Source organism: Rhinopithecus roxellana, chromosome 11, assembly GCF_007565055.1.
Source record: "Rhinopithecus roxellana isolate Shanxi Qingling chromosome 11, ASM756505v1, whole genome shotgun sequence".
Lineage (NCBI taxonomy): Eukaryota > Metazoa > Chordata > Mammalia > Primates > Cercopithecidae > Rhinopithecus > Rhinopithecus roxellana.
Genome location: NC_044559.1, coordinates 53,167,197 through 53,192,029, shown reverse-complemented (window position 1 = coordinate 53,192,029; position 24,833 = coordinate 53,167,197). Strand labels below are relative to the sequence as shown.

Sequence of the window (24,833 nt, the reverse complement as noted above, 5' to 3'; positions counted from 1 at the left end):
CCCAGGGGCAGGATGCTGAGGTTTAATGGAAAGGGCATTTATCTCCCCATACTGGCTGTTTCCACCTTAGTCTCTGGCCCGAGGGTCAGAAGGTTGGGGTCAGTGAGTCACAGCAGGACCCTCCTCACCTGAGCACCCAGGACAGGGCAGGAGGTGCCAGCCCAGCAGGGCTGCCTGTGAGCGGGAACATGGAGGGTATATGTGAATGTGCACGTGTGGATGTGAGGCTGCATGCGTGTATGTGTGGATGTGTGAGGGTGCACACGTGTGTGCATGTCTGGATTGTGTGAACATGCATGTGCACGTGTGAAGGTGCACGTGTGTGCATGTGTGGATTGTGTGTGTGTGTGCATGTGGATGTGTGAAGGTACGTGTGTGTGTGGATTGTGTGAATGCGCGCAGGTGTGGCCGTGTGGATGTGTGTGATGCGCACAGGTATATATGTGCACACAGGTGTATGTGCACATGTCTATGTATGCGTGTATATGAGTGTTCCCATGTGCACGTGTGTGTGTGTATGTGTGTGCATGCACCAGCTGTGCCCTTGAGGCTGAGCTCAGGGAGCCACATCCACCTGTCCACGGAGGCCCTCCCCTGAGAAAGGACCCCACCTTCCTGGAGATGCCGTCCTCTGAGAGCCTCTTACAGAGGGCGTTGAAGGGTCTCGCATCCTCCTCGGCCTCCCTGGGGTTCTCCAGGTCTGTGCTGCGAAGGCTGCCCTCGGCCCGCCGGTCCATGCCCACCTCCAGGAGGCCCAGCAGGTGCTTGGCAGAGCCATCCAGGGGTAAAATCTAGGCAGAAGCACGGTAGTGGTGGGGTCACTGCCACCTTCTGGAGGAGGGCAGCACTCCCGCTGTGGGAGCCCAGGGTGCGACTGCCCAGCTCGGTGCCACAGTCACCTTGGAGGAGATGAAGTCCTCCAGCTTCCCCAGCAGCCCGCTGTTCCGAGTGAAGTCCACAGTGTAGCAGTCCTCCACCCAGGCCTGCAGGACGCAGAGGCTCCGCCTGTAGATCTTGGTGAAGGTCGAGGTGGGGTCCTGGTGGGCCCTGGAGACGCGGGGAGCTGCTGAGCTGCCAGGATGTGGGAGTCGGGGGCAGAGGCCCAGGGGCTGCGTGCGGTTCTCCCGGAGAGGCAGTGTGGGACCAGGCTCCATGAGTGCAGGGGGCTTAGGGGGCTGGGCGTCTTCTGTGGGTCCCTCCCCCGAGGCAGGAGCTGGCTGGCTGATGGCCTAAGGTGCCCAGCTTGGGCATGTGGGGGCAAGGGGGTGCATGGCACGTTCTGGGGGGGGCATCAGGTCAGCCCAGAGAAAGGCAGAGCCCCTCCCTCTTCCACCCACCACCCCTCTCCTTACCCCAGCTGCTGGCCATGGGTACAGAGGGAGGCTGGGGGCTGGCAGGACCCTCTGCTTGGTGCTCCCCTTTCCCCCCAGCTGACCTTCTGGCTCTCACTGCCTGCCCACCTGCCCTCCGCTTCCCTCCCGGGCCAGCAGGAAGAGACCCCGACTCCCCCAGGTCCCCTCCCAGAGCTCCCAGGTGCCCAGGCCACCGCCCTCCTGCCCCAGCTGCTTTGTCAGCATTCCTGTGTGTCCTCACCTCCAGCCAGGCTTCCCTGGCCCCTCACCCCCTTGGGTCGGCAGGGACCACCTCGTTCTTCATGGGGACTAAACCAGGCCCATGGGCGCCCACCCTGTCCCAGGGGGAAGCTCTGGCGGGAGTGGAGCTGTGGAGCACAGTACCTGGTCAGCGTGCTGTTGATGCGGTCGAGGAGGAAGTGCAGGAAGTCCTGGGGTGTGCAGAAGTAGCGGAAGGTGTAGAGGAACTGCTGCACGTAGCCCTCCAGGAAGGCGTTGCTGTGGGACAGGACGGGGTGGCAGTGAGGCAGCCGGGTGGCCTCACCCCAGGGCTCGGCTAGTGTTCTGGGGGGTGTGATGGCATGTGTGTGTGCGCGTTCTCTCTGTGTATCACTGTCAGGAGAATCCCCGGAGAAATTAAAGGGGAGACATGGATAACAATTCCCAACTACTTCCAGCACCAGGGCCTTTTTTTTTTTTTTTTTTGGCAGAGTTTTGCTCTTGTCGCCCAGGCTGGAGTGCAGTGGCACGATCTCGGCTCACGACAGCCTCCTCCTCCCGGGTTCAAGCAATTATCCTACCTCAGCCTCCCAAGTAGCTGGGACTACAGGCACACGCCACCATGCCCGGCTAATTTTTGTATTTTAGTAGAGACGGGGTTTCACCATGTTTCCCAGGCTGGTCTCAAACTCCTGACCTCAGGTGATCCACCTGCCTTGGCCTCCCAAAGTGCTGGGATGACAGGTGTGAGCCACCGCACCCAGCTGAACACCAGGGCCTTTCTGAACGCGGCCTGTGCGGGACTTTGGTGTCTCCACTTGCAGGACCTGTTAGCTCTGGAAGCTGAGGGAGCCGGTGCCTCGGGACTGGGCGCAATGCTGCACGCTCAGAGGTTCTGGGTCTTCACTGGATGAAACTGGGCCACCCTCAGGAGACACTGGCCAGGGCCCTGCATGTGGGTCTGGGACTGTCCTGGGAGCCCAACGGCCACGGTCAGGAAGCCGAGGTCCAGCAAGGCCGCCTCCCACACTGGAGGAGTCTCAGGCAGGAGACGGCGTGGCCTTGGAACGAGGGGCCTGGTCACCTGCTCACCTGGGGGCCGAGGACACAGGTGGCCACAGCTCAGGCCAGGCCCTACACAGCTCCAGCCCCAGGCTGCCCTGCAAAGGTGATGCCCACCAGGTCCACAGAGCAGAGAAATCCCTCGTGACCACATGCACGGTCACGAGACACTCCTTTCATGGAAGCACAGTGCTCACACTTACACCATGCAAGCCACAAACTCCACAACCAGACACACACACACCACACACGTGCACACAAGCCACACAGAACTCCACAACCAGATACGCCCACTACACACATGCAAACACACACTACACCCCGCACCACACATTTAAGTGCACACATACACTATACCCCATGCCACACACCACACACACACGCTACCCCACACCACAGATCACACACAGTGCACACATGCCACACTGTACCCACCACACACGTGCACACACACACTATACCCCACACCACACACTGCACACCACACACACACACCACACTATACCCCACACCGTCCCTGGAGCCAGTGTGCACATGGAGCGGGGGGCTGCAGAAACACCCTGCCTCGCCCGTCCCTGGAGCTCATGACCCCGGGTGTTCTGACCCGGCGAGTTGGATGGAGTCCAGGCCACATGGCTGAGCTGCCCCTGTGTTATTTTTGGAAGCCGTTCCGTGAGTTAATTATGTAGGGCGGGTTCCCCAGCACCTCCAGGAACCACCAGGCGCACCCTGAGACCCGGTGCCCAGGCCCACAGGCGGCGGAGGCCACTCTGGCCAGGGGCTCTGCAAAGCTGCCGGCGGCATCTAGTGCATGTTGCCCTAAACCCCAATAAAACATTTTTCTAAACTAAAAAGTGCAAACTCAGCCTAGCTGAGGGGCAAGGACACGCTCCCCACCTCTCTTCAGCACCCAGGGCTACGTCTCCCTTTCGGGGTGAGCTTTCCTCCGGACGCACCTGGAGTACAGGTAGGCCATGAGCCCCAGCGGCGTGCCGGCCTGCAGGATTCGGGCCTTCTGCCGGCCGCCCGGGTGCTTGTTGACGTTGTAGAAGATGAGTGAGGAGGACTCGTCCAGGGGGCTGAAGTCCAGCGTGTCGCAGGGTGCGGCCGCGATGTTCACAATCACCGGGAGGGCGCAGGGCTCCAGGCCCCAGCGCTCCGCGTACAGGACCTGCCGGGTGGGACACAGGCACTCGGTCGCTCCGCCCCTCGCCCGAGGGCTTTCTGTCGTTGGACCCTCAAATCAGGGCCCCTTTTAGGCCTTCACACGGACAGATTTGCCGTGTCTGACAGTGGGAGGCCCGTCTGAAGCTACTGCCTCCCGGAGCAGAGCGGGGCCCGGAGCCCACTTGCCTGCAGATACTTCTTGACCAAGCTGAGGAACTGCACCCTGGATTTCATTTCTTCCAGCTGCCCTTTCAGCTTGGACAGCATGGTCTTGACGTCGGACCCTGTGGGCAGAGCAGAGTGGGCGGGGGCCGGGCTGCCTGTGGCCGGGGTCTCGGACCTGTGCCCACGTGGGCTTTACCTTTGTTCCTCTTTTCCTTCTGTAAGAGTTTCTGGTAGAACTTGAGGGTCTTGCGGTAGTTTCTTTTCTCCATCATGAGCTGCTGTTCCAGCTCCTGGGGATGAAACACAGCACCTAAGCCGCAGGCAGCCCCAACACACGTCAGCCACATCCAGGGTCAGGCCCTACCCTGTTGGGGCCTCCCTGGCCTTGGAGACCAGCTGCAGGGTAGGGTCCCATGGAGACAGAGGCCCATTCAGCCAGCGAGGCCGGCCCCGGCCTGGGCAGTGTGGTCTGTGGGACCCTCGGCAGTCCCCAGGCTCACAGGGCAGTGCCCAGCTGGGGCCGGCTGCCCCCTGCGTCCCTCACTCACAGGCCCTTGTGGGGGATGCTCAGGGGACTGCTGTGTGACCACCAGCTTGGGCCCTCAGGGGAACCAGACCCCACGCAAATCAGCACCAGGCCCTCCTGCCCAAGCAGGCGGGGCTGTACCACCTCTGGACACCCAAGTGCATGTTGTGGGCTGGGTTGGGGGCGGGAGGTGGCAGTGTGACCTCCCCGGCGTGCATCCCGTGTGTCTTCAGGTGTCTGCCTTTTTATTTTTTAATTTAATTTCTTTTTTTTTTTTTTTTTTTTTGGAGACCGAGTCTCGCTCTGTCTCCCAGGCTGGAGTGCAGTGGCGTGATCTCGGCTCACTGCGTGCTCTGTCTCCTGGGTTCACACCATTCTCCTGCTTCAGCCTCCCGATTAGCTGGGACTACAGGCACTGGCCACCTCGCCTGGCTAATTTTTTTGTGTTTTTTAGTAGAGACGGGGTTTCACCGTGTTCGCCAGGAGGGTCTCGATCTCCTGACCTCGTGATCCGGAGACGGTGTTTCTCTCTTGTTGCCCAGGCTGGAGTGCAATGGCGCAATCTCAGTTCACCGAAACCTCTGCATCCCAGGTTCAATTGATTCTCCTGCCTCAGCCTCTCGAGTAGCGGGGATTACAGGCACCCATGACCACGCCTGGCTAATTTTGTATTTTCAGTAGAGATGAGGTTTCTCCACGTCAGTCAGGCTGGTCTCAAACTCCCGACCTCAGGTGATCCACCCGCCTCGTCCTCCCAGAGTGCTGGGATTACAGGCGTGAGCCACCGCGCTCAGCCATTTTTAATTTTTATTGACTTTTTAATTTAATTTAATTTTTTTTGAGATGAGGTCTTGCTCTGTCACTCAGGCTGGAGTGCAGTGGCCTGATTCGCTCTGTTGCCCAGGTGGGAGTGCAACCTCCAGCTCCCTGGGTTCAAGCAATTCTCCCATCTCAGCCTCCCAAAGTGCTGGGATTACAGGCATGAGCCACTGCACCAGCCTTGCCTTTCTTTTAAACTTAAGCCCAACGATATGGATTCCAGCTGGCTTGTGCACACGAGCCCCCTGAAAACCCTCCTCCCGGGAACCCACTGGCTGCGCATTGCGGTGTGTTGGGCAGTGGCCGCAGGGTTTGCCCCAGCCCTTGGCTGCTGTGTAGTGTGAGCGTGAGTGTGAATGTGACTGCACGCCTGGGGTGATTCTCCCGAACCTGCCCAGAGTCTGAGTTACTGCCTAGAAGGTGGAGCCGGGGACCTCATCCCCAGGGCTGTCTCCGTGGGGGAAGCAGCATTGAGGCCAGGTGGACAGGTCCTGACTGCAGGAGCCGGGAGCGAGGGCTGCCGGGCTCCGCTTCCTGCACAGACACCAGCTGGGGCTGAGCCTCCTGGGACGGGACGACATTCAGGGAGAGGGCGCCCCGTTGTCCCAGGATGCCTCCCACGCCTGGCCAGGCAGCCCCTCATCTGAGCACTCCTTCTGTCCTGCGGGACAGGCACACGGGTGTAGAGGCTGGAGGAGGGGCGCCCTGAGGATGGGCTGCCAGGTCAGTGACCCCAGAGACTGCCCTTCCCTCCGGGGTAGAGGCAGATACAGCCTCCTCCTGCACCCATGGGGCTTGGCCCAGTACTGAGGAGGGTGGTGATTCTGGTGGTGGGGGGTCTGGGAAGCCTTGGGGGTCCATGGGAGCTGGGCCTTGAGCAGCAGGTCTTCAGGGGGACTGTGAGGTGCCACGGGGCAGGGGCACCTGGCTGGGGGCAGAGGCGAGAGGCGCGGCAGCCCTTGGCCCACAGCCTCCTGTGAGGGGTTCAGGAGGCGACCGCCCGGAGGGGCTCATCCACGAGCCCGTCCACCAGGCTTCCTTTTGTGAAGTGCAGTTGGCTGAGATCCACCCCCTCGCCTCGTCAGCCGCCAGTGACTCCGCTCTGTTGATAGTGTTTATTTTTGAATGTTTTTTGCAAAATAAAAAAATGCAGACGACATTTCTGTGTAACTACTTGAATCCGCTCTATCTGGTGGTTCCATGGAGACGGGGTCCCTGTGCCGTCTTCTCCCGTGCACGGGTTCAGCAGCGGCAGCGGGGGTGTCACGGAGGGCCAGGCTCCGGGCCACGGCGGTGTGGGCCGTGGTCCCAGCTGTGTAAAGACCAGGCCCTCTGCAGAACCTCGGCCACTAAGCCAGGTTCCCTAAGCCCTTTGGATCCCGCTGCCACCCAGCCAAGTGCAGCCCCGCCTCCCACACTGGGCTGCAGACTGCCTGTGGCTGCCTAAAGTGCAATGAAATTAAAATATCAGGTCTTCGGTCACGTGAGCCATGTTTCCAGAGTTCAGTAGCCACACATGGCTGTTGGGTACCCCGTGGACAGTGTCTAGAACATTCCATCAAGGAAGGGACCTGCTGGGCTGGGCAGGTTGAGGTTGGTAAATGCAGGTATCCCCACGGAGTTGTTCTGCTGCTGGGGCACCTGGTCCTGGCTTCTGAGGACGGTGGTGGCCATGTCCCCCATGGCCTGCACCACAGGGCCTTCGTCCAGGCCCTGGAGGTCACCCGCGCCAGGCTCCATCCAGCCCCCTCACCCTGTCCATTTGCAGAGATGCTGATGTCGAGAAAATCTCCCGGGAAAGGTCTGTGTACCCCGAGGCATCCGAGAACCCGGAGGTGGGTGCCTGCGAGCCCGGATGCCCACCCGGCTGGAGCGCAGCTCACGCAGACTTGTCTCGGGGCGGCACCTCCACAGCCTCCGGTCACAGTCAGACTCGATGCCCCTTAGGGGCGTCCCTCATGCGGGAACCACAGGTAGACTCCTTGAGAAGGACGGTCTTGACTGATTGTAATAAATCTACGGGAACTAAAATCCACACCACACACAGGGCGGTGAGGGGGACACGCGAGGCTTCACCAGTGCAGACGGATGGGGAGGAATCCACACCAGTGCTGCTCACCCCGACTCTGGGAGACACGGATGCCGGCTCCACAGCCCCAGGGCACACGGCTGGCGCTGGCAGGTGGGGGTCAGCGCTGAAAGGAGGAAACGCCCACCTACCAGCTGCTCCGGCCGCCCCAGAGAACGGCCCTGGCTGCACTGTGCGTGTTCGGGGCTGCAGACGTGAACATCTGTCTCCAGGTGGTTTTGCCTTGCTGTGTTTCCGAGCCTCCTGTTTTGAAACAGACACAGTAGTTCCTCCAAGAGAAACGTGAGGCTGTGGCCACAGGCTGGACGCTGTGCATTTGGGGCCGAGTTCTCCCTGCTGGACTCCGTGTGTTTCGGGGCCAAGTGCTCCCTGGGGGACGCCGTGCGTTTGGGGGCCAGGTCGTTTGGTGTCTGCTGTGCAGGCCGCCCTTTTCTCTCCCCAGCCCCAGGGGAGGCCTGTGTCCTCGGAGCCCCCTCAGGCCGTGTGGGGTGTCCGAGGTGCAGAGGCTGCAGCACCATGCGGGTCTTTCATGGCGGCCCAGAAGCTGAAATAAAGTGAACGCTTCACAGAGCTTAACCCCTGTCCCCTCACCTGCCCTGAAGAGATGCCAGCTCATGTTCTGGACCGAGTCATAAAGTAGAGGCTGGGAGGCGGCAGGAGATGAGCAAGTGGGAGTCCCAGGAAGGGCTCTGATGCCCAGAGGCTGGGGGAGGCTTCCCACTGCGGCTCGGGGCTTGAGGCAGATGGTGGTGGAGAGGTTCCTGGAGCTGATGGCCGCTGGGCCCCTCCTGTCATCTACCCTGGAGTCCTGGGGCTCTGGAGGCTGCAGCCCCAGTCGGGGCTCTGGGTCACCGGCCCAGCCTTGAGTCCAGAGCTCTGCGGGCCTCTCCTGCACCCAGGACTCCCCGGTCTAAGACCTCTCCCTGCTGGCCAGGGAGGAGTTGCAGCTGCTCCTGACCCAGGATGGTACTGCTGGGCCAGAAAGCCCAGGCCAGTCTGCAGTGACCAGGCCCAGCCTGGACTTGCTGGGCAGGCGTTTCTGGTGTTTTCTTTCACCACAGAGTGAGGCTGCCCAAGGGCCTGGAGACTGTGCCTACCCCACGGGAGACACAGCCAAATGCAACCAGGTCACGAGCACGGAGGGGCCTCCTGTGAACCCATCGCCCCGGCAACCATGAGAGAAAAGCCCTTCCGTGCCCCCAGACCTGGAGCCACCGGGAGCACCCTGCAGACGAGCCTCTGCCCAGACGTGGAGCCACCGGGAGCACCCGTGCAGACGAGCCTGTCCCCAGACGTGGAGCTCAGCCCGGGGAGGGGGCCCTGACCATCTTGACGGCCACGGGGTGGGGGCACCAGGACCAGTGTCATCCTGGTAGGGGCTCTGGGTACACGGTGCCATCTGTCACCTGCAGTGACCGGGAAGCTCTGCTGGAAGGAGGACCCCTGCACCACCCTGCAGTGCTGAGGCCTGGGACTCACCGGGCTCTGGGCGTCAGGCAGGGCCCCATCCACCTGCTGCCGCCCCAGGTCCTTCACGTAGTTGTGGACGTCGGCCCCGAAGCAGTCGGCCTCGTAGAAGGCACTGCACCAGCCGGGGCTGCAGCTCTGGAATCCAGCTGGGCCAGGGGACATGGCCGGGCCGCCCCCCTTGGACCTGGCCAGTCGGGTCACTGCCTCCGCATCCGAGGCCCCGCCAGCTGGCCGTCTGTCCTCGCCAACTTCAGGCTGCTGCACTCTCTCGGCTTTTACGGACCTCTGAGGCCGAAACCCCACCTCAAAGTTTCCCCGGGAGAGTGCCTCTGAGTCCACATCCGACACCAAGGTCCTGCTGCTGGTCCTGGCCATGGCTGGCTTCTCTTTTCCTTGAAAGAAAGAGACACGGGTTACATGGATAGCGGCTCCTGTGGGTGGAGCCTGGGCAGGCTTTAATGGGAGGCTGGTGGTGCCTGCGTGCCCGACGCCCTTCTCTCTTGCACCCACTACGGGCGCCCCCGAGGCACTGCTGCCTCCCAGTGCAGGGCAGATGCTGGGACCCTGAACTGCCGCATGGGGCCGGGTTACAGCGAGAGGCCTCTCCCCAGATGGAGCCCCTCTCTGGGCCTTCACTGGTTCCAAACTTACTCGCCGTGGGGTGGGGCCAGGCCCTGTCCTCGCTGGCTCCACTATCAGCACTGTGTCCCTCTGTCAGCACTGTGTCCCTCTGTCAGCACTGTGTCCCTCTGCCCCCTCACGCTGGCTCCACTATCAGGACTGTGTCCCTCTGCCCCCTCACGCTCTCTCTTGCTGGCTCCACTATCAGGACTTGTCCCTCTGTCAGGATTGTGTCCCTCTGCCCCTCACACTCTCCTCTTTTCTTCTGGAATTTAAAAAGTGGTCCCCAGCTCTGTCCCTGGCTTTCCTGCCATCCAGGAGTGCACAGGCCTCATGCCCCAGTCTACCTGCCTGGTCTCCGACTTGTTGGAATAGGAGCTGGGTCCATCACCAAACCTGGCTATGACCATGGACAGCCTGAGGGTGACCACCACCACCATCTTGTCCCTAATACCAAGCCTGCTGGCCAGACACTGGGACTTCCCCAGCCCGGCATTCATGTGCCTTGGGAGCCCAGCCCCAGGGTCTTTTGGCAGCTGCTTCTGCCTTGTTACCAAAGCCCCGGGCTCACAGGCCCGCCTCTGCTTGGAGAGGGGATCCCACCTGGCTCCTGGCGGCTCCCACTGTCCCAGTGACTGGTGACAGAGGACCCCCCACCTCCAAGACCCCAGGTTCCTGCTCGCCCCCAGGAGAGGATGGCCTTTGGCTGGGGCACCCTGGGGCAAAGGCAGTGCCGCCAGAGCCGCACAGTCCGAGGCTGCCAGGACCCCGGGATGCCCCTTGAATTGCAGAGCACAGAGGAGGAGCCTGCAGAGCACAGAGGAGGAGCCTGCCCTGCAGAGCTCCTGCCGTGGGGCCTGCCCAGCACTTACCCAGGTGGTGCAGCGAGGGCCTCCTGCTGGACGGGGAGCGGGGGCTCCGGCTGCCCTCGAGCTGTGACCCAGCGTCCTCAACCGTGCTGACGGCAAGAATGCAGGTCAGGTGGCCGTCCCCACGTCTCCATCCCTGCCCACTGGGAGGAGGCTTCAGTCTCCACAGGGCCAGGCCCACAGGCCCACACGGCCATGCGGAGCCCTCACTGGAGGCAGCAGGAGCTCACCCTTCCGGTCACTAAGGGGCACAGCAGCCAATGGGGTCCCTGGATCATTCACTGCTTGGGGTCCCTGGGGGGCTCTGGAGCAGCCTCTCAGGGCTGCGGGCCGGGGAGGCGGGGGCTGAGGTGGGTGCACTTGCTCACAGCTGTGAGTTTACGCCACACACAGGCGCAGGAGCTGCCTGGGCTGCCAGCACCACATGGAGCTGTGAGCAAGGCAATGTGGGGTGACTGCTGCCCCACCCAACACGGCTCAGGGTCTGGGGCCGCCTGTTTGGGGGTCTCCTTTCCTCCTTGGGGCCCTCACACTGGTCCCTCTGAGCGGGGAGCCCTGTGGCCACCACTGCCCAGGCCCCCTGCAGCCTCCTGGAGAGACCCTGCCTCATATTCCCTGCAAGCCCTTTCCTCCTCCAGAAGAAACCCAGGCCCGACGGGAAAGCTGTGGGTCGGCGTCGGGCCCGGGAGGGGCTGCTGGGACACCCCCCCCAGCTCCACCAAGGGTGGCCCCCTGGAGACGGCAGCAAGACAGAAGCCGAGGGTTGGGAGGGGAAGGCTGGGCCGGGTCGGGGCAGCAGAGCCTGAGCACAGTGGGCGTCCAGGAGGGGCGGGGATGCAGGGCCCACCTGGGCACCCACCTTGGGGAGGGCGACGCCTGCCCGTTCACCACTCTAAAGAGGTTCTGCAGCAACTTCTCATCCCAGTACAGATCACAGAACTTCTCAGAAATGGCGCCACAGAAAGTGGCAAAGGTGAGATCTTTCAAGGCGAAGATGTACTCCCCTGGTTTTGCAAAACGATGGAGACAAGTGAGATGGTGGCAAGGCTGATTGTCTGGATTCCTCGTGGCTGATGTCGGCTGTGGGGCTGGAGGGTGGGCATGGGGCAGCCCTGAGTCCCCTGTGGGGCTCTCCCTGGCCCAGGCCTCCTCTGGGGCATCTGCAGCCCCCACGTACCCATGATCAGAGCCTCCAGCCCATTGTCCAGGTAGCCATCAAAGGCAAATTCCTCCTGGATGAGGCGCGTGGCCTCCTGCAGCGACGGGCAGGCCGTCCTCCCTGGGAGTGGCGAGGCGTCCACGCAGGGCAGACAAAGCCTCCGGCTCTGGTCATCACGTTCCCCGGCAGGGGTGGCCCTGGGGCCCTCTGGGTCCTGGCCCGGGCGCTCGGTGGCCTTGCTTCTAGGAGGCTTGGGCGGGTGGCGTGGGCCGTGGTGGGCTGTGGTGGGCCCCAGGGTGTCGGGCCTGAGGCCCCCGGAAGTGACTCCAGGTGGGGCCTGCACAGATGGCCCTGGCTTTTCAGGCAGCACAGATGCCTTCATGGGCGGGGCGGGGACTGGAGAGCTGGGAGCTGCCGGTGAGGCCTCCTCTGGCTGGTTTGCTGGGGCCCGGGGTGGACAGCAGGGGCAGCTCTGGGCGGGGTCACGCTGCGCTGACTCCCCAGGAGGCTCTGGGGCTGCTCCCTGTGACCCCAGACCAGGCGCCGGCCCGTCAGGCGTCTTCAGGCTGGGGGACCCGGCGAGGGCCTCTGGGGAGGGCTTCTCCTCACCTTCTCCCTCCCTCTGGCTGCCCCTCTCCTGGGACTCCTCCTGGGCCAAGGCAGGCTGGTCCCTACGGGAGGCGGGGAGCTCAGGGGGGGCTGCCGTGCGCGGGACCCAGCAGCTCCCGGGTGTGGGGACGAAGCTCACCTGGCCGTGACCGCGTCCTGCGCGAGGACGATGGGCTTGAAGTGCGTGGCCTCGAAGGTGAGCGCTGCAGGCAGCTGGGTGGCTTCTTCACGGCAGGGGCGCTGGCCGGGCACCGGCCCTGGCACAGCCACAAGCCTGGTGTTGCCGTTCACCGGCAGGAAGCCTGGGGACCCAGGGGGCTGAGGGTGCGGGCGGAGTGGCCCCAGCACGTGCCACACCACCGGCTCATCCCACGCAGCGTGCGGCTGCCACGTCCCCTCCCGCATGTCCCCAGCGGCTCCCTCTGTGCCCGGCCTGGCCCCGGAACGGGAGGGTGGGTGTCACTGGTGCTTGGGGGAAGGCCAGGAGGAGGGGACAGGCCAGAAAGACCAGGTCCCACCAGAAGGCTTGGAGGGGCCTGCTGAGGAAGGCTCAGTACAGGGGTGAGTGGGCTCTGTGTGGACCCTGTGGGGGGTCTCCAGATGTGGGCTTGGGAGGGCCAGCTGCTGGGAGATGGGAGTGAGAACCTGGAACTGGGGCCTGAGGGACCAGGAGTTTTGGGAGAGATGGGGGCTGGCAGGGGCAGGCAGGCTGGGCTGCATTGGCCACGTCGGCCGAGCTCTAGACTTGCTGCCTGGGTTTCTGGGAGGTGCCCGGCTGTGTCAGTTCATGCAAAGGTGGGGGCAGCCGTGGTGTGGGGTGCAGGGGCCAGTGGGGCAGCAGGGGCTGGTCGGGGACCCACCTGGGCTGGGCTCTGGGGCTGGTGCCACACTTGGCTTCAGTTCAACCACTGAGAAGGCGTTTTGGAGGCTGATGGTCTCTTCCTCCTGGTACACCTGGGGAGGAGGCGACAGCCCTGGGCCAGGTGACCATGGAGCTCCGCCAGCACTGGCAACACCCACAGGGCGCCCCTCCATCCACCCGCTGGTGCAGTGGAGCTTCCTGATGGGGAGGAGCTGGGTGTGGCGGCCGCACAGCCTGAGCTCTGCAGCGGCTCTGCCTGCAGAGGGAGCCATTGGGGCTCCTTTGCCTCCCAATCCAACCAGGTTTCCGTGGGTTCCGGGGAGTGGGAGACGCCGGCACCATGCGAGACTCAGGGCCCACATTCCCAAAGCTCTCTGTGCCTGGGGTGGGTGCTCCCGGGTCCCATCCTTGGGACCCTGCCCCGATCCTGATCTGGTTCCCTGGGGGCCACTGTGGGGCCTTCAGGAGATAGGACCCAAGTGTCCCCCGCACCCCCAGACGCACCCACCCACAGCTCGGTGGTCAACAGACACCCGGGTGTGGGGCTGCTGGAAGCGGCCAGGCAGGGGCAAGCGCATGCAGGTGGGAGGAAGCTAAGAGCAGCGGGGGAGGAGGCAGCCCAGCTCTTCTAGCCCCGCCCACCTGGCAGGTGGAAGCCCTGAGGTGGGCGAGGATTTTCCGGCTGTCCATGCCTCGCTGCAGGAGGTAGCTGCCGCACACCTGGAGGGAGGAGATGGTTCACACGTCCCGACAGGCCTCAGCTACGGCTGCTACCGTCCCCATGGCACTGGGTCCCCATCTGAAAAAGCTCAGGGCTGCCAGGAGGGTTTCCTGTTTGTTCTCATCGACACCTGACAACAGGCCCGGGACAAGCCTTTCTTAGAGCATTTCCTGAAAAGGGCTCAGAGTCGGCCACTGTCCCCCAGGCTCTCTGGGAGGGCAGAATCCCAAACCCAACGTGAGGCCACAGACCTGGTGGCCTCGGCGCCTGGACACTGACAGCCCTTGATCACGTTCACCTGAGGCCCGCACCCCCTGCCCCTGGCCACTCCTGTTCTCCCTTTATAAGCCCAGGCCTTGTGCATGTGGGAACTGAGCTCAGCTTCCTTGGCTCTCGGTAGTTACCAAATAAAATCTGCTTTCACTGCTTAGCGGACGTCCAGTCGTTTCTAGATCTCATCCTCCCATGGCAGAGGAGGCCTGAGAGGCCCAGAGGGTCTGAGTGACCCGCCCAAGGCCACAGAGCAGTTGAGGCGGAGACGGCTGGGCCCAGGTCCCCAACTCCATGGCCGTCTCCGCTCCTCCAGACACGGCTCCTCCCCAGGAGGTCCTCCTGATCACCCACACACGGCTCGACTCCTCCTCAGGAGGTCCTCCTAATCACCCACACATCAGGGTTTGGCTCCTCCCCAGGAGGTCCTCCTGATCACCCACACATGGCTCCTCCTCAGGAGGTCCTCCTGATCACCCACACATCAGGGTTTGGCTCCTCCCCAGGAGGTCCTCCTGATCACCCACACATGGCTCAGCTCCACCTGCTGAGTGTGGGCACAGGTCCCAGCAGGAGTGTGTTAGAACCCAGCCCCAAAGCCTGAGTCCAGCAGGGAGATCAAGCAGGGAGGGGCGGGGCTGGTGGGATCCTCAGAGGAGGTGGGGGTTCAGGGTGGGGATGGGGTGTGGAGGCCTCTCTCTGCTTCCCTCCAGCAGGGCCTAAGAGCAGGGGTCTGTACGTGGCCACAGGACACCACTTGCCCCTGCCTTGGCCTCTTGGACAAGTTGGAGAGAGCAGGCTCTGCAGGAGGAATGGCCGTGGTGGGGAGCAGCAGAGACCCCCATGCTGTCTGCCCAAATGGATGTGGCCATGATGCGAAACCCACTCCCTTCCCGATGTGATGGCCGGGCTGATGTCTAGAGACAAGGACCTAGAAACAGAGCTGGTGGCCTCATCACCTGCACACTGGCAGCCTGTGCTCCTCCACCTCCAGCTCACTGAGGGTGGCCACTGCCCACAGTCCTTAGACCCCGGGCTGGGACCATGACAGCGGCGTGGTTACCTTGATGGCTTCGGCCACGGACGGCCGCTCTGGGGCACTGCGCCTGGCCATGTCCAGGAGGAGGGTCTTGAGCCTGCGTGGCAGGGCCAGCTTGTGGTTGCGGGGGACACTGAACTTGGCTGCGGTCCACAGGACAGCGGCCACACAGTACACAGAGGCCTGGGCGGGTGGGGAGAGAACAGTGGTGTTGACCGCAGGGCTGTGGCCCACTGTGCCCAGCAGACCTGCCCACGTCAGGCACCCTGAGGGGCACCCAGGCACTGCTCCCACAGAGGGCCTCTCCTCAGGAACCCTCCTCAGCATCTGTCAGGCCCCACCCTGGACCCCCACATCTGCCTCCAGGTCATGGTCCAGGAACCTGCAGGTCAAACTCTTCCGTGGTTCTGTCCGTGTTTTAAAACACCTGAGGGTTGGAAGCCTCAACTGGACTTTCCCGCCTTCTGCTCTCCTCACAAAGGCAGCAGCTCGAGGGTCTGAGGAGAACTGGCCGGCACAGTTCCCTCCTCATGGACCCCGCTCCCGGGAGCCCCCCAACCGGTGCTGTGCTGCTACATGGCTAACAACCGGCTCTCCGAGCGAGCACACCACCTGTGTGCAAACTGAGTTCATTCGGCACGCTGCTGACGGAAAGGATGCACAGCACACCGTTTCATGCTCTTTTTGTAAGATCCACAGAGCCCGTCCATTCTCACTGAAGGCTTTCATTGATTTTTACTGACGTTCATCTGCGGTCCACGCAATACACAGGTGCTTCCGACATGAGTGCTGGTTGATGTTTTCATCCATTTCAGTAAATGAGACAGAAGTGAAACAGGACAGACCCATGCTGGAATTCGGGGCACTGCTCTGAATGACGTCTTTGCTGAATCAGATGATCGTGGTGGATATTGGAAGACCATGTCCTCCATCTTTTGGGCTATCTGCAATGGAGCGGCTATAGACATGACACACTTTTAAGTTTAATCACATTATCCACGTGCTCTCCATCACTTCAGTTAAGTCCCGAGAGTCAACAGAACAAGACATTTGTAGCGTTGGCTGCTTTCCCTGGTGTAAGTACTCCCACGTGGCTGACTTCCGGCTGCCAACACAGTGCCCTTGAGTGTGGAGCTGGGAAGAGGAAGCTCCCCTTTAGAGAGTTCCCCCCATCCAGGCACAGCGGACGCAGACCGCCCTGTGAGCACAGTGACAGCCAACTAGAGTCAGGTAAGTAGGAAATTACCCATTTTGAGCACCTGCTACACTTTTAAAAAATTCACCTTTTATTTTGCGATAACTAGATTGACATAGTTTTAAGAAATAATATAGAGAGAGCCTATGTACTTTGTTCCCAGTTTCCTCAACAGTGGCAGCTTGCAAAACTACAGTCCAATATCTTAGCCAGCACATCGCCATTGGCACAAAAATCTTGGTACATTCTCTGTTGCATTTTCATTTTCACTCAGTTCTATGTTTTTAAAATTTCCTTGTAATTTCCTCTTTGACACATAGAGTATTTAGAATGTGTTGTTTTGTTTCCAAGTATTTGGAAAATTTCCCTTTTATTTTTGTTACTGTGGTCAGATAACATATTTGTATGACTTAAATTCTTTTAAATGTGTTGAGGTTTGCGTTATGGCCCAGGATTTGGTCTAGCTTGGTGTAGAGTCAGTGGGCAACTAAGAAGAATGTGGATTCTGCTGTTGTTGGGTGGAGTGTCCTTTAATGTTGACCCAACCCTGTTGATTGCTGGTGGTGTTCAGTTCCTTCCTATTTTTACTGGTTTACAGTCTGACTGTTCTGTCAAGTGTTGAGAGAGGGAAACTGAAATCTCTAACCGTAATTGTGGATTCATCTGTTTCTCCATTAATCCCATCCATTTTGCTTCACATATTCTGCAGCTCTGTTATTTGGCGCGTATACGTTTAGGATTGCTATGCCTTCTTGGTGGAGTCTGCAGCTCTGTTATTTGGCGCCTATGCGTTTAGGATTGCTATGCCTTCTTGGTGGAGTCTGCAGCTCTGTTATTTGGCGCGTATACGTTTAGGATTGCTATGTCTTCTTGGTGGAGTCTGCAGCTCTGTTATTTGGCGCGTATACGTTTAGGATTGCTATGCCTTCTTGGTGGAGTCTGCAGCTCTGTTATTTGGCGCGTATACGTTTAGGATTGCTATGTCTTCTTGGTGGAGTCTGCAGCTCTGTTATTTGGCGCGTATACGTTTAGGATTGCTATGTCTTCTTGGTGGAGTCTGCAGCTCTGTTATTTGGTGCGTATACGTTTAGGATTGCTATGTCTTCTTGGTGGAGTGACCTTTTATTGTTATAGAATGTCCCTCTTTGTCTCTGGTAATTTTCTTTGCTCTGAAGTACACTTTACCTGATATTAATGCAGTCACTTCTGCTTTCTTTTTATCATTTTCATAATGTATCTTTTCTAACTCTTTTAACTTGCAACCTACTTACATTGTTTTATTTGAAGTGAGTTTCTGGTAGACAGTACATGGTTAGGTCATGTTTCTAAACATTACTCTGTCAATCTTCTTCCTTTCTTCTTCTCCTCCTCCTCCCTCCTTCTCCTTTTTCCTTCTTCTTGTTCTTCTTCCTCCCTTCTCTTCTTTCTTCCTTCTTCCTCCTTTATTTTATTTATTTATTTATTTATTTTTTTGAGACGGAGTCTCGCTCTGTCGCCCAGGCTGGAGTGCAGTGGCTGGATCTCGGCTCACTGCAAGCTCCGCGTCCCGGGTTTACGCCATTCTCCCGCCTCAGCCTCCCAAGTAGCTGGGACTACAGGCGCCACCACCTCGCCCGGCTCGTTTTTTGTATTTTTAGTAGAGACAGGGTTTCACCGGGTTAGCCAGGATGGTCTCGATCTCCTGACCTCGTGATCCGCCCATCTTGGCCTCCCAAAGTGCTGGGATTACAGGCTTGAGCCACCACGCCCAGCCTCCTCCTTTATTTTTTTAAGAGACAGTGTCTCACTCTTGTCGCCCTGGCTGGAATGCAATGGCTCTATCTGGGCTCACTGCAGTCTCTGCCTCCCAGGTTCCAGTGATTCTCCTGCCTCAGCCTCCAAGTAGCTGGGATTGTTACAGGCACCCACCACCATGCCCAGCTAATTTTTGTATTTTTAGTAGAGACGGGGTTTCACCATCTTGGCCAGGTTGGTCTCAAATTCCTAACCTCAGATGATCCACCTGCCTTGGCCTCCCAAAGTGTTGGGATTACAGGCCTGAGCCACTGCATCCAGCCTGTTTCCTTAATTTCTGAAGGATATTTTTTCTGGAAATAGGTTTCTGGGTTGAAAGTTCTTTCAGCACTTAATAAAATGCTATGCACTTCCTCTACAATTACTGATGAGAAATCTGATCATTTGAGCTGTTTCCCTCCATATGTATATATGTAAAAGCTGCTGTTTCTCTCTCTTCTTGTTTTTTACTTTTATTTTTTTGGAGAGGGGTGGGTTAGTATTCAGAGGTTTGACTATGATGTGTCCTACCTAGTGTGGATTTCTTTGCATTGATCATGTTCGGGGTTTTCTCACCTTCGTAAATCTGTAGGTTTATGCGTCTTGCCATAATTCGGAAGTTTTCAGTTATTATTTCTTTGAGTACTTTTTATGCCCCACCCTCCTTCTCTTCTCTTTCCAGGATTTTGATGACATGGATATTAGATCTTTTGTTATAGTCTCACAAGCTTCTCAGGCTCTGTTCAGTTTTTTTGGTCTATTTTCTCTTTGTTGTCCAAACTGTGTAATTCCTATAGTTCTGTCTCCATTTCACCAATTCTTTCCTCTGCCCTCTCTATTCTGCTTTTAAGCCCATTTGTTGAGTTTCTTAAAAAATCAGCTCTAAAATTTCCATTAGCTTTTTCTTTTTATTTTCTATTTCTTTGTTGAAACTTTCTATTTCTTTGCTGAGACTTTTTCACTTGTTTCAAGCATGTCTGCAATTGCCCAATGAAGCATTTTTATGATGGTTGCTTTAAAAATTTTAAAGTCATTTTTAACATTTCTGTCATCTCCAGGTTGGTATCTATTGGTTGCCTTTTTTCATTCAGTTTGACATCTTCCTGATTCTTGGTATCATGGATCCTTTCCCCATTGCTTGATTTTGTCAGCTCTGTCGAAGATCAGATGGTTGTAGGTGTGCAGCCTTATTTCTGGGCTCTCTATTCTCTTCCATTGGTCTATGTATCTGTTTTTGTACCAGTGCCACGCTGTTTGGGTTACTGTGGCCTTGTAGTATAGTTTGAAGTTGGGTAACGTGATGCCTCTGGCTTTGTTCTTTTCACTGAAAATTGCTTTGGCTATTCAGCTCTTTTTTGGTTCCATATGAATTTTAGAATAGTTTCCTCTAATTCTGTGAAAAATGACATTGGTAGTTTGATAGCAATAGCATCGACTCTACGGATTGCTTTGGGCAGTGTAGCCACTTTACCAACACTGATCCTGCCCATCTGTGAGCATGGGATGCGTTTCCACTTGCTTGTGCAGTCTCCAGTTCCTTTCAGCCATGTTTTCCAGTTGTCCGTGCAGGGTAGGCTGCAGGGAAGGAAGGTCCTGGCTCCTGCTCACTTTCTCTGAGGCCACCTGGGGCCAGGGCAGGCACTGGGCACTTCTCTGCAGTCTCACAAGGATGAGTCCAGGCTCCAGGCTCGGCCCTTGCTGGGCGGGGACACAGTGCTCCCATGGGGTTTGGCTGGTGCACAGCAGGGAGTATAAACGCATCTGGTTCTCCCTGGTCCTCTGATTACAGACCCAGGCATTTTTGGGGGCATTTATTTTATTTACTTATTTTTTTGAGACTGGGTCTCGCTCTGTCACTCAGGCTGGAGTGCGGTGGCATCATCTTTGCTCACTGCAACCTCCGCCTCCTGGTTCAAGCGATGTTCCTGCTTCAGCCTCCCAAGTAGCTGGGATTATAGGCACACACCAACACCCCTGGATACAGGCACACACCAACACCCCTGGATAATTTTTTTATTTTTAGTAGAGATGTGGTTTCACCGTGTTGGCCAGGGTGTCTTGAACTCCTAACGTCAGGTTATTCGCCTGCCTCGGCCTCCCAAAGTACTGGGATTACAGGCGTAAGCCACCACACCCGGCCCTGTTGGAGAATTTGTTTTTTTTGAGACAGGGTCTCACTCTGTCATCCAGGCTAGAGTGTAGCAGCATGATCTTGGCTCACTGCAACCTCCTGGGTTCAAACGATCCTCCCACCTCAGCCTCCTGGGTAGCTGGGATTACAGGCGTGCGCTACCACACCTGGCTAATTTTTGTATTTTTAGTAGAGATGGGGTTTCGCCATGTTGCCCAGGCTGGTCTCAAACTCCTGGACTAAAGTGATCTGCCTGCCTTGGCCTCCCAAATTGCTGGAATTACAGGCATGAGTCACCGTGTCTGGCCTGTTGGGGCTTAAATTATTTTTTATTACTCAAAAAAGCTTCATTTTTTCTTTAGTTTTCTGACTCTGTGCTTGTGCCTCAACACTTTCCCAGCGATTTTTGTTCCTTGAAGAGGAAAGACGCTGGATCCTACAGGAACACACACAGTGCACCAGAGCCACTGCAGCCTCATGGACGCGATTTTTGTTTCAGAAATCTCATAAGAGCTTCAGGTCTCACAGCACCAACCCCCTGAGGTCGGCCTGGGCCACCTGCAGATTGTGGCGCTTTTCCAGCCTTCTTGGTGTAAAGGTGAACCATCTATTGCTGGGGTTTGCGACAGCCTCTTTTCATTACAGACTAGATTGCAGGAAAGCCTTCAGTGGTTTGGCAAATGGTGGACCATTCCGAGTTTCTCTAGACAACATCCCCAGAAGATGAAAAAGCACAGCTTTTAGTGTGTGTGTGCCCACTGGTTTTTCCCAGTCACTGGCTTCTGTACATCCAAGTCTCAATATATGAGGCAGAAAGAAAATCCAGGGCACTCACGGCTGCCTTGTTCCTTGGTCCAGAGGCCCCTTGCCAGCTGCCTTCTCCTCCTGCAGGTGGCCTGGTGCTTGTTTTTTGCACAGTGTGCAGGGTGCTTAGTGCAGGGTGTTTAGTGCAGGGTGCTTAGTGCAGGGTGTTTGTTTAGTGCAGGGTGCTTAGTATAGGGTACTTAGTGCTCCTCCTTGGTGGGAGGAGCGGGGAAGTACACATTTCTATCCTTCCGGAGTGGAAGTTCTACCTTGATTTTGAATGTAATTTATTTAATTGTATTTAAATTTGTATAATTTAAATTTTAATAATGCTCTTGTTTCACAGGCACCTTATGCACATCCCCGGACGTTGAGCCCTCGGTTCTCGTGAGCTCTAGGGCACATGACTAGTGCTGTCCACACCGAGCCCGGTCCTAGTGCCCCGGCTAGAGCCACGGCCCTGCTGGCAGATACTGCCTGTGGCCGCCTGGCCAGGAAGGGCTGCCCTGACTCCCTTGAGTCCTGACGAGGGGCTGCTGGACAGATGGGGGATGTGGCACCCCCGAGGGCTGGGGGCAGGGCTGGGGAAGGGTGAGGAGGCCCCAGGTACCTTTTCAGTTACCAGCCTCTCCTCTGCCAGCTCGGGAGCCAGAAAGAACGAGTCATAGGAACCTAAGAGAGAAACCCCAGCTGAGCTTTCCTCACCCCTGGCGAGCCGGTGCTGGACTCAGCCTGAGGGGGACCCCACACACTCACCGTTGGCAGGGGGTGGCTGGAAGAGCACAGCCCCGTCCTCAGCAACCAGCACGGAGTCCAGACACAGGTGGGCTGTGGCAGAGCTTGGGTCAGGGCGGGCATGCGTGCTGCCCTGCACTTGGGGTTGGCTGGGGGGGAGGAGCTGCAGAGCCTCGGTCAGGGCACAGCCCCCCAGCCTCCCCATGGCACGGGCACGCACCTGCCAGTGCACGCACACGGCCTGCCCCCCAGCCCCTGGCGTCCTCGGAGCTGCCTCCTCCCGGCCCTCCCCGTGGGTAGCACTGCCCCAGCCCACACAGTGGCTGCAGCAGCACAACTGCAGCTAAAAGGGAGCTGGGCAGCAAGGAGAACACGGGCAACAGCTCCTCAGCCGAAGCCCCTGCATCGCAGTTCCCGTCCCGAGTCAGGGCCCATGGGGCAGCCCTGGGCCCACAGTGGACGGACACTGGAGCCAGGTGTGTCTCCCACGGCCTCTCCCCCAGCCCTGGGCCCACGGTGGACGGACACTGGAGCCGGGTGTGTCTCCCACGGCCTCTCCCCCAGCCCTGGGCCCACGGTGGACGGACACTGGAGCCGGGTGTGTCTCCCACGGCCTCTCCCCCAGCCCTGGGCCCACGGTAGACGGACACTGGAGCCGGGTGTGTCTCCCATGGCCTCTCCCCCAGCCCTTTTAGATGCTGCCCTCATCACCCTCAGGATGTTTTACGTCACAGATGCACCATCCGTCTGCCCAGATGTCTGGCAGGGCTGGGCTCTGACGGGGCAGATCAGTATAATGCCGAAGATTCCCTCCCCACTCCAAAGCCAATTGCTGCCTCCCTGGGGACAACATCACTGTGTTGAGAATGTGTGGGCGAGGGCCATGGCAAGGTCCCCGTTCCTCTTTAGGACAGGGTCACCGGTTTCAAGGTCCGCCTTGCAGGCATCTGTCACCACACCTCCCTTGGTGCTGCAACCCAGCAGGCACCTCCAAGGTGCTCCAGACGGGAGCCGCCTGCTCCATTCACCAGAGACACTGTTCTGGCTGCCCCTGGGTCCCTTGGCTCAGGTGGGGGCCAATTATGCATGGGACGGTGGGGGATGGGACGGCGGGGGGATGGGACGGCAGGGGGACAGGACGGAGGGGCGATGGGACGGCGAGGGGGATGGGACGGCAGGGGGACAGGACGGAGGGGCGATGGGACGGCGAGGGGATGCGTCACCTGGGTGCTTGGGGTGCATCTGTAGTGCGCGGAGGCAGGCCAGGCACAGGGCCCACAGCTCGTACTCCCGGAAGGGCCGGCCCAGCTGGGACAGGAGGTCCTGCAGGGACACCCACTGTGGACAGGAGAGCGGTGAGGTCAGTGTGGACACCGCTTGCCGGGGCCTGCTGCCTGCAGAGGCGTGTCCGGAGAACAGGCCAGGGCGAGGCCCACTCCGCTCCATACCTGACAGAAGGGCTGGGGAGGTCCCTAAGTCAAATCCAGCATGTGGGGGAGTGTGGGGAGACTGGGGCCCTTGGCCCTGTGGATGGAAATGTCCCATGGTGCAGCCACTGCAGACCATACTGCTGCTGTTCCTCAAAAAGCTCAACATACGCCTCCCCGGTGACGGCAGCTCCATGTGGCCACATTCCCCGAGGAACTGAGGGCAGGGCTCACGCATATGTGCACACCCATGTTCGCAGCAGCACAGCTTGAAACAGCCAATGCGGGGAGCACCCAGGCATCCACGGACGGATGCAGGGGCAGGGTGGACGGCGCTTGGCCTCGGGACGGGGAGCGTTCTCACGCAGGCTGCCCTGGGCAGGAACTGTGCAGACAGTGGGCTCAGTGAAGAGACCAGACACAAAGCACTGTCCATCCCACTCCCACGAGGTCCCTTGGACGGAGCTCATGGAGGTGGAGGGCGGGCTAGGGGGTTGGGGTTTCGTGTGGGCTGGTGGGGACAGCTGTGCAACAGCGTGAACACACACGGTGCTGCTGAGCTGGGCTCTTGCAGAAGGTGAAAGTGGTGGCTTTTGTTGGGTGCATTTTCTCACGCACACACACACCCTGACACCAGGCATGCGTTCAGCCTGGGAGGCCGCTCTCCACTCCAAGGCCCCATGGACAGCTGGGACCAAAATCCACCCTCCGACAGGTGGCTCAGCCACCCTGTCCCTCCGTGTGCCCTTGTGGAAGGTAGGCTGTTGTGCGTAGGACGGTGTGCTGCCAGGGAGAGCAGTGGGAGGGTGGTAGAGGGTGACGGGCACACGTGCTCAGGACATGCAGAAAAGCCCGAGCCACAGAATGGTCTGCTCTTGTCCTTCAGGTCAACAAGGCCCAGTGGGACAGGTGGCTTGAGGGCAGCCCCGTTCCCGGGCCAGGTGCCGCCTGGCAGACGGACTTGCATGCGGGCCGCTGGCTTCAGGTGTCCTTGCCCTGAGTTGCTCACGGGACACAGCTGGGGGTGGCTCACCGAGGAGCCAAGGAGGGCAATGCCCTTGGCCAGGCCTTGGCCCAAGCGTCTTCAGCTGGACAGAGGGGCCGGCAGGCCAGGCCCCCCAGAACACTGGCTCCAGTAGCATCCTCCATCCCTCACGAGGAGGAGCTGACCAGGGGCAGCACTGGGCTGGGGAGGCCCCATCCTGCGCGGATGCCACGTCCGGGCAGCTGCTCCAGATCCCACTGTCCCCGTGGAGGCCGCGGAGGTGGCCCAGCACCGACACCACCAAGCCCCACAGATGAGCAAGCTCAGCCCACAGCTTTGGTTTCTAACTTTTAAAACCATCAGAAAAGGAAGATGAGGAAGGCTGTGAGCGTCAGGACTGGGGAGACACAGCCCCTGACATGATGTCATGGAGCCGGGGCTGCTGGCCTTGCTTCCCAGAAGAAAATTAACCCTCGGGACGGCTGTGCAGGGCTGCGCGAGGAGCCTGGGCCAGGCTGAGGAGGCGGCTGCCTTCTGGGTCATCCAGAGGCAAATGTCCACCCGAGAGGCCGTGCCTGGGTGGCGGCATCCCCAGCCGCAGCCACAGCTTCCTTCAGAAATGGGGCAGCTCAATGAAAATGTCTTAATTATGGAGCGAGGGTGAAGGTTAATTCCCGGCGTTAAAGCGTTTGCGGCTGTGGAGAGGCCCCGCCCGGACTCACTGACCACCGACCCTCCGCCCACACACAAGAACCGGCAAGACC

At 59.1% G+C, this 24,833-nt stretch overlaps 1 protein-coding gene across 1 annotated transcript in view; it reads right to left on the bottom strand.

Moving 5' to 3' along the window:
- Window positions 1–24,833, bottom strand: part of KNDC1 (kinase non-catalytic C-lobe domain containing 1) — a 61,922-nt gene that overhangs the window by 10,586 nt on the left and 26,503 nt on the right. Inside the window, exons 7-23 of the mRNA XM_010382745.2 lie at window positions 22,881–22,995; window positions 21,679–21,750; window positions 21,533–21,594; window positions 15,044–15,202; window positions 13,632–13,709; window positions 12,988–13,081; window positions 12,267–12,429; window positions 11,537–12,189; window positions 11,219–11,363; window positions 10,363–10,448; window positions 8,879–9,261; window positions 4,162–4,255; window positions 3,987–4,084; window positions 3,590–3,804; window positions 1,737–1,850; window positions 900–1,047; window positions 612–791 (exon numbers count right to left, since the gene is read on the bottom strand). Coding sequence (XP_010381047.2) covers window positions 612–791; window positions 900–1,047; window positions 1,737–1,850; window positions 3,590–3,804; window positions 3,987–4,084; window positions 4,162–4,255; window positions 8,879–9,261; window positions 10,363–10,448; window positions 11,219–11,363; window positions 11,537–12,189; window positions 12,267–12,429; window positions 12,988–13,081; window positions 13,632–13,709; window positions 15,044–15,202; window positions 21,533–21,594; window positions 21,679–21,750; window positions 22,881–22,995 — 2,859 coding nt within the window. The remainder of the gene's footprint in view (window positions 1–611; window positions 792–899; window positions 1,048–1,736; window positions 1,851–3,589; window positions 3,805–3,986; window positions 4,085–4,161; window positions 4,256–8,878; window positions 9,262–10,362; window positions 10,449–11,218; window positions 11,364–11,536; window positions 12,190–12,266; window positions 12,430–12,987; window positions 13,082–13,631; window positions 13,710–15,043; window positions 15,203–21,532; window positions 21,595–21,678; window positions 21,751–22,880; window positions 22,996–24,833) is intronic.